We start from the raw sequence: 9,498 nt of genomic DNA, 5'->3' as shown, positions 1-9,498 counted from the left end.
GATTTGAAATGAATTTTGAAGAATTGATAAATGAAAAAAAAAATCTTTTAAAAAATTGTTTAAGTACTAAAATGACAAAATGCAATTTTTGTAATTTTTATGGTCACACCATATCCACTTGTCCTATAAGAAGAAAATTTTCATTTAGAATTAGGCAAGTATGGGTTCCAAAAGAAACAAGAGATTTGGTCACTAACTCTTAAGGACCTAAAGTAATTTGGGTACCAAAAATCAAATGAGTAACTTCTTTTTTAGGTGTACTAGAGCAAGAAGCTACAATATAAGTTTGAATAATTGAACTTTAAACATACAATGAAGATGGATAACCTTTAAGCTTTTATTTAAAGCAAATTTGAAATTTGGTTACGTACTTTTGATTGAATTTTATGTGCTTTATATGTTGCCTAACAGTTTTAGAAACTTGTTGATATATCTTGATTTTTTTTAGATGATATATGAAAATGTGAGCTTAAGTTAAGTATGCATTTGTTTTGCTCTTAAATGCATAATTGTGATACTTGTTTGAAATTGTGAGTTTGAATAATGGAATTCTTGATACATAATGGAGATGAGTAATCTCTAAACTTTTATTTAAAGTGAATTTGAAATTTGGTTACTTATTGTTCATTAAATTTTATATATGCCTAACATTTTTAGAAACTTTTTGATATATCTTGATTTTTTTAAAAATGATATTTGAGAAAATATGAGCTTAAGTTGAGTATGCATTTGTTTTGCTCTTAAGTGCATGATTTTGATGCTTGTTGAAATTGTGTTTGGTGTTTATTTGCTTGACATATATTTTTAGGAAAATGTTTGCTATGGCTATGAATATATTGAATATATTTGCTATGAATATGTGCTATTGACACAAAGAGGTAGAATTTATGAATGCTTTTGAGAATGGGATTGCATGAAAGATCCTGATATATTCTTGTAGTTAGTGAAACTGGTTTTTGATATATATATATATATATTTATTTATTTTTAAACTTGTGCTTAAGCATGAATTTTTTTATGAATGTTTGATATTGATGACATCGTGCTTTGTGATTGTTATTGGTGCTTGATGTGATTAATTATATGATTAATTGTTTTCATATTTATGCACAAACTTAAGGGGAGCATACAAAGCTTAATGATTTTGAAATTTTATGTTTTACTTTGAAAATAATTTTTGCTAGAATCAAGCTTTCAAATGTGAAATTTGGTTTTAACAAGTTTTTAAGTGTAAAATGAATTTGAATATCTTGAGTTCAATGTTTTAAACTTGCTCAAACAAAGAAAACTTGATAACTTGCAATTTTTTTAATTTTTCATAGTGTTACATGCAAGTTATAAAGGATTTTGAAGCTTAAAAAAATCAAATCTCGTTTTTGAGCATATGTGAGCATAAAAACCATTTGGACAATTTCAAATTGTGATATAAAACTTTTCTAAATGGTTTAATGAGCTTAAAGATGAGTTTAAACATATTTGCCCATGTTAGTAGCCTTTTCAAGGAAATATAGGGTTTAAGAGTTGACTATTTGATTTCCTTGTTTCTAAAGCCAAATAACCGCTTGAATAATTTTGTTTTGTCATTTGAAATTTGTTGGAATAGTTTAAGATGGTTAAAAATGAGCTTGACTTGTTTTGAAATTTATCAAGGCCTTTTTCAAGCAAAAATGAGCTACAAAGTTTTCAAATATCAAAATCTTTGACATATTAAATTTTGAATGGTTTATCCTATTTTACCTAGTATAAAAAAATTTGCTTACATGAGTTTGGTGCAACAAATATGATTTTTATGGCTTTAATGCATTTTGTATGACATATATTGATGTTTGAATTATACAAGGCCTAAAGAGCTTACTTGAGAAATTTGTTCATATTACACATGTTTTATGACTTAAACAAGTTTGCTTATATGAGAAAAATGTTTATGAATTCTATATCTAATGCCATTTGAATTTGCATTCAATGCTTATCTGACCATGATTCTTGAAATTGCTTAACTTGTATCATAATGCTTGGATTTTGTAAAATATGCTTTATTAAATTTTGTGAAATATATTTGAAATTTGCTTGATCTTGTGACTCTTGATTTGTGATTTGGATTTGATGTATGATGAACTACTTAATTATATTGTTAGTTCATGTGTTATTCTTGTCAAGTGTATGCTTAGATGAATATGATCTTTCTTGACTTGACATGCTTGCAACATGGCTTAAATGAACGATTTTCTTATGATGTTTATCTTAAGTCATTGTTCATTGTGGCCATAATTTGTGTAGACATATTTATGCTTTTTGTGCTAAATTTTCTTGAATATGTCTTCTTTGTATTCATTATTACTTCTATATGGCCTTGAAGGATTTATTTTTGCATATTACATGAGAACTTTAGCTTTTGTGCCATTCTTAAGCTATTTGATGTTTAATTTGATACATAACCTTTAGCTTAAGTTTATAAAGTATTTTTTAATATATCCCTCTTGCAATTAGCAACTTATACTAAATGATCGAATTTTCTTTTGCATATAATGACTTAGAATATGAAATTCATTTCCTAACATTGATATAATTTTTATTAATTGATATTCTTGATATTTCTAATGAACATTTCTTGTAAAAAATTTTTCTAAATTTATGCAAGGAAAACTTGAAATGATTATGAATTGGTCAATATTCTTTTTGGAGTTTCAAGTATAACAAGCAATGCATATTATCTTTATCAATCATGCTCAAATACCTTAAAGACTTGCTCAAGATATTTGGAATAGAGAACTCAAAACCAAATGAGCATAACAACAAAACTTGACAATGATGGAGGTAAATGTGTTGAATTTAAACTTTGTAGGTCAATGATCGATTCATTGTTTTATCTTGCTATAAATAGACCATATATAATGTTTAATGCGTGATTTGATAAATGTTTGCTTTGATAAGTGCTTAAAAGATTTATTTGTTTTGAATGCTTTGATTTTGTGTAAAAATGAGATTTTGTGCTTGAACATTAAGCTAAATTCATCAAACAAATTTATCTTTAAGTTTGGTCAAATAAAAAAAAGGGAGATTGTTAGCCTTGAATTGATCCTTATTTTGAAATGACGAAACATTAAGCTAAATAAGCTTGATTATGATTTTGCAAATAGATTTATTTAATACTTTTTTTAAAGTTTTATTATTTGTGTACTAAATGTATAATATGTTTTTGAAAATGATATTTGATTTGCAAAAACTTGGAAAACTTGGAAAAATGTTTTGAACTCAAAATGAAAATGCTTTTAAATAATTTACAAAGTGAAAAATGATATAAGATCAAAAATCAACTTCTTTCCATGTTTAAAGAAGGTTTTATACAAGTTTGGAAAGAAGGGATCGATCCCCTGAGATATAAGATTGATTGGGTTTAGAGTTCAAAAAAACCAATTGATCCTCTAAGGAAATGGATTGATCAATTTTTTATCCAAAAAGCCACGAGATTGCAAACTGGCTAAAAAGGATTGATTCTTACAAAAAAGGATTGATTGAGTAAGGTAAGGGATCGATCGGGTCCAAAAAGAGATCAATTGGTTCTTGCTTAAAAAGGTTCAAATGGCTAGTTTTTCAAAAGTTCAATACGTATTTTCATCACTAATCCATCCCGAACAGCTACAAACTCATTTTTTCTATAAATAGGGCATTCCAACACACCATAGAACAAGAAAAAATAAGAGAACAAGCACGAACAAGTTTTACATTCACTCTCTTAAGAAATCAATAGTTCTTAGAACTTTAATTCCATTTTTTTTTTTTGTATTTCTTGTATCCAAACTATATTTTGTTATTCTTTCTTTATTCTTTGTACTTCATTACGCAAACACCAAACCTTTGAAAGGTGTATTTAGTTTGCGAAACATTAGAACTATTTTGTAATCAAAAGGTGATGCATCATCTTGAATAGTTTGAAAGTTTTTGTAGAAACTCATTTGATGAGATTAGAGATTACTAACTTAGCCTAGAAAGATAGGGAATTAGATGTTGCTATCTTAGCCTATAAAGATAGGGAATGAGAGGTTGTTATCTTAGTCCTTAAAATATAGGGATTGTATTTTGATTCAACTAATGGATTGATCTTAACTTGAAGAGAGAAAGAAAGGACATAGGTGCATTTAGAGAATGACCGAACCTTTATAAATTATTGTGTTAATTGTATTTTGATTCAACTAATGGATTAATCTTAGCTTGAAGAGCAAGGGAAAAGGACATAGTGCAATTGGAGAATGATCGAACCTCTATAAATTATTGTGTTTGATCTTTCTATCCCTATTTTCGACACTCTTTATTTTGATTGTTTCTTATAATTGCTTCAAGTTCATTAATTGTTGTTAATTGCATCACATTTTCATATTAATTTTAATTTTTCATTCAAGTTTTATTGAAATCTTTTTTTGGGAAGAATTTAGAAAAAATCCAATTCACCCACTTTTTGGATTATTATCTACACTTGAACTAACAATGATCAATAAATGAAAAGTGTATAGTGACGTAAAATGCAAAGATACTCGAGAAAATGGATTTTTTTTATGTATAATGCCCAAATGATTAGAATCATATTATTAATGAATGCAAAATGCATTCAAAAGATTGAGGAAAAGAAAAAGAAAAAAACTTCTAACATGTCATCAAACTACCTTTTTTAAATTTTTTGCTAAATCATTTTTTCAAAATTTTCATTAGATCAATCCAAATTTCCTTTTCTTTAAGTTGCAAAGACCTTTGAGGAGGAACCAAATTAATTCTATTGTGTCCCTCAACCATTTTCATCAACTTGGTGAGCTGTTGTTCATCTCCCAAATGTCATGTCAAAAGTTTTCATTATTACCTTCTAAAACAATGATTCATTCCTCCGATTGATCCCTATGTTAAAATTCTTTTGATGTGAACAAAACAAATGTCTTCTTTCTAATGAGATTTAGCAAGAAACTTACATTATTGTACTCTATGTATTGAAAGAAGTAAAATCAAACCGAACTTGCATAATAATAAGTGCACATGAATGTTCATGAATGATGAATGCAATGATGATTAATAAATGAAAAACGTAAAGTGATGTAGAATGCAAAGAAAATGATTTTTCATATGTATAATGCTCAAATGATAAAAAACATATTACTAATGAATGCAAAATGCATTAAAAAGATTGAGGAAAAGAAAAGGAAATAAACTTCTAACTAGTCATGGAACTACATTTTTTAAAAATTTTTTGCCAAATCATTTTTTCAAAATTTTCACTAGATCAATCCAAATTTCCTTTTCTTTACTCCTTCTTAGACTTCTTTTTTCACATTAGATCACTTTTTCTTTTTTGAAAATTTTCACTAAACCATTTTTCAAAGTTTTCATCAAGTTATTTTAGCATTCTAAAGTTTTGTTTCAAATTTTTTTAACTTTATTTTTTCGCACCAGATTATTCTTTTGAAATTTTCACCAAAGCATTTTTCCAATATTTTCATTGGACTAATTAAGCAATCCAAACTTTTTTGTTTAAATTTTTTAACTCTACCTTTTCACACTAGATTATATATATATATTTTAAAAATTTTCACCAAATCATTTTTCCAATATTTTTACTAGACTACTTAAGCAATCCAATTTTTTTTTCTTTTTTACACTAGATTGATTTTTTTAGAAAATTTCCACAGAAACAATATGAATTTTTTTTTTACTTAGACTCTTTTCATTCTCTCATTTTTTCCGTCTCTTTATTAAAACAAATTGCTTTTTTCTTTTAGGTTGTTTTTGTCTTATTTTAAGCATAAAAAGGAATAAAAAAATTTTTCTTTCCTTTTTGTTGTTTTCTAATGGAAATGATTCATTTTTTGACATACAAGTTAGAAAAAATGAAAAGAAAATCTTTTGCAAAAGTAGAAACTCTATTTTTTTAAGAAAAATGAAAACAAGTCCTATTTTTCTTTTTTTTTTTTTATGGAAAAAATTGTTTTTTAGAAAGAAATTTTTATATAAAAAAGACTTTTTATTTTTTTAAACAAGAAAGAGAAAAATAATAAAAGGATTTTTTATTTTAAAAGAAAATGTTTCACTTCCCGTTTGAAAGGATAATGCTTTTTTGTTGAATAAAATAAAAAGAATGAAAGAAAGTTTTTATTTTGTTTTTGACTTTTAAAAAGTGCTCTCGATATGAAAATATTTTGTGATTTCTTGTTTTATTGATTTTTTAACAAATAAGATGTTGTGACAAATACATGGTTCCTTTGTGTTCCTTAATTTCAAATACCCTCTATAAAAGGGATTGATACAACTCTACTTAAAATTAGCACCTTAAGGTTCTTTATGTGATTGATTCAGGTTACACATCTAAAAATTCTTATATTTCTTATCGCTAATAGCCACACAAGACTACTAAAGCACTTCGATTTTCACTCATTATAGGTTGCAAATAAAAATGATTGAATTTGAATAAGAGTATTTCGTTAATCATTACAAAATCTATAATTTCATGAAAACGTAAGTACTTTCTTTTTTAAAAAGGAACAAAATTCGAGTATAGAGCTTCTGCATGAAGTATAATGTACCAGTGTGTGTAAAGGAATATGTCAACATTTTATTAAGAAAATTAAATAATTAAGATCAAAGACTTAGGTGATCTTGGGCCTTTTCAACCCCAAAAGCTAGCTCTAGAGGTGAGGCTTTCCTTTACACACTTATAAAGTGCGACTGAGCCCTTTCACAATCGATATGGAATAATCTCAACAATCTCTCATTTGACACATCATACCATGGGAGACAGTTTTTATACTTGGTTCACAAAGAGATTTTGGTAACTTGACTTTGATATCATTTCTAGGTGATCTTGAGTCTTAAACCTAAAAGCTAGCTCAAAAGGTAAGGCTTTCCATCGCACCTATAAATTTATCACTAGCTCTTTCCATAACCGATGTGGGAGAACCTTAGCATATTTAATAATTAAAATGAATAAATATAATATTATTATTCTATCCCTAAATTATATTTTTGTTTAAAATTAATAATTAATTTTTATATTTATTACTTATTAATAAATATTAATAAATTAATAAATTTGTATATATATAATTAAATTAATTCATTTATCACCTTTGGTCTTTCTATATTTTTTTCTTTCCGAAACTAAAAATGTAAAATTTCAACAAAAACAAAAAAAAATCTCCAATTTAATTCCAACCATAAATTTAAGGACGGATTATTCCGAGTGTAGATTTGATAAATCTCACATAATTTTAAATTATGATTAATTAATTATAATATAATTATTATAAATGATATGCTCTTAATCATTTCAAATTTGAGTTAATTTTTATTCATATCAATTTAATTTCGTATTAGACCAAATTTGAATTGTTAGTATTTTAATCTAATCTAATCAAATCATTTAAATATAAATTTGAGTGGATCAACTTGTACCACCTCTAATATTACGGATGCGCTAATAAATTGTCTAAAACTACAATATTGGAGTGACATGCCTTTCTCTAAAAAAAGTTCACGGACACAATAGGTCCTATGCCTGCAATTATTCATTTATTTCACTTATAATTTGTGTTTGTGTAGTGAGTGTACATATATAAATTTATTATTAACAATGCAATTTAAAAACCATATTAAATGCCTAAAACTTAAAAATTTGATTATCAAAGCTCAAATGACATATTCTAATTGTTTTTTAAGTTCTTCTCATTTGAATTTAGCCAAATATATATATATATATATATATATATATAGAGAGAGAGAGAGAGAGAGGGGTGCTCTTTGTCCGTTTTGGGAGTTCGGGTAGGAAGGCGGGCGGGGAATATGGAAATGGTTTTAGGAAGGGGTATTTAAGTAACTGAGACAGACAGGCAGCGCAGCTTAAAACCCTAATTCCCTCCAAATCATATTTAGCGTTTTTTCTCCTCCCAGCACGCCGCAGAAAACATATCTCGCAAGCCGCAGCGATAAAGAGAGAAAATGGAGGCCGCAAGAACAGTTAAGGACGTTTCCCCCAACGAATTCGTCAAGGCTTACGCCGCCCATCTCAAGCGCTCTGGCAAGGTTCTTTTGCACTTCTTCCCTCTACACTAATCTTTCCAAATTTTATCTCATTTGATTGTTAGAGATGCAACTTAGGGCCTTTAATTAATTTGTGATTTTGCCACACTGAATCTTGGAATCCGACATGTCTTGTTTATTTTTCCTTGACGTTAAAGAGAATGGGGTTTGTTTTTTCTTCATAAAAAAAAAAAAAAAAAAAAACCAGATCGAGCTTCCTCCATGGACTGATATTGTCAAGACTGGTAAATTCAAGGAGCTTCCTCCCTATGACCCTGATTGGTACTATGTCAGAGCTGGTATGCCTATTTATCGCCTCATCAATCATAAGTAATGTGCCATTATATGCATATTTATGTTGTAATGAACGCCATATTCTTTTACTTGGTAGCTTCCATGGCAAGGAAAATATACATGAGGGGAGGTCTTGGTGTTGGTGCCTTTAGAAGGATTTACGGAGGGGCTAAGAGAAATGGAAGTCGCCCACGCCATTTCTGCAAGAGCAGTGGATCTGTTGCTCGTCATATACTTCAGCAATTGCAGAATGTTAATATCATTGATATTGATCCTAAGGGGTGAGTTTTCTATGGTACGATTGTTTCATTCATAATCTCTGATTGCTACCGTCATCATGCGTTTATTGTATTGCATGTTATCAACATATGTCATCTGTTAATATATCAAACTAAAATTTACCCGGTGTATCAGCGGTAGGAGAATCACATCAAACGGCCAACGTGATCTGGATCAAGTAGCTGGAAGGATTTCGGTTGCAATATGAGAAATTTTAACAGATGCTTTCCTCTTCTTGATATTTAGTTGTTTGAAAGGACAATCACATCATTTTTCTTCCTAGTATACACCGCACTGAGATATGATTTTTTTATTATTATTTTAAAAACCAATATGCTAGTTGTTGAGTATCACCGTCGATTTTGAATTCTATTGAAAACTCGATCTCGAGATTGCTCATCTGCTTGTTCTGTCGTCATCATTTCATTGTCCAGAACTGAAACCTTCGTTTTGATGCCTATTGGTGTTTTATAAATATCGGGCGGTAATTTTTATAGGCGATTTTTGTCGTCTGATTTGTTAGGGGATCTACCCTGTGAACGAATTTTGTTTGATCCGTTGGTAATGAACTTGGAATTAGTGATGAATGGAAAATTTTCTTTAATGCTATGGTTGGTAAGAAGAATGAAATTTTTTTAATCTAACAATTGATAGCTAGTTTTAAGTGTGATGCACGTAATTTTGTATAACAAGAACTTTAAGTAGTGTGATATTATTTTCAAAATCGTTCGTAATCTGATTATGAGGGTGATAAAATATTTTTTTAATCTAACAATTGAGAGTTAGTTTTAACTGTGATACATAGCATGTAATTTTGTATAAAAAGAACTTAAGTAGTGTTCGGTATCATTTTCATAGTTACTGTAGTAATTT

The 9,498-nt window shown here is 28.1% G+C and overlaps 1 protein-coding gene across 1 annotated transcript; it reads left to right on the top strand.

The window, feature by feature from the left end:
• Window positions 1-7,869: 7,869 nt before the first annotated feature.
• LOC111276668 (small ribosomal subunit protein eS19x-like) lies at window positions 7,870-9,024 on the top strand. Its single transcript, XM_022862423.2, has 4 exons — window positions 7,870-8,055; window positions 8,261-8,351; window positions 8,444-8,627; window positions 8,761-9,024. The coding sequence occupies exons 1-4, from the start codon at window positions 7,972-7,974 to the stop codon at window positions 8,831-8,833; spliced, it is 432 nt and encodes a 143-aa protein (XP_022718158.1). The 5' UTR covers window positions 7,870-7,971; the 3' UTR covers window positions 8,834-9,024.
• Window positions 9,025-9,498: the final 474 nt, after the last annotated feature.

The sequence above is a fragment of the Durio zibethinus genome, chromosome 25, assembly GCF_047325235.1.
Source record: "Durio zibethinus cultivar Kanyao isolate XHJ-2024 chromosome 25, ASM4732523v1, whole genome shotgun sequence".
NCBI classification, from domain to species: Eukaryota; Viridiplantae; Streptophyta; class Magnoliopsida; order Malvales; family Malvaceae; genus Durio; species Durio zibethinus.
Note: the sequence above shows the minus strand (reverse complement) of the source record. Positions and strands in the feature narration are given on the sequence as shown.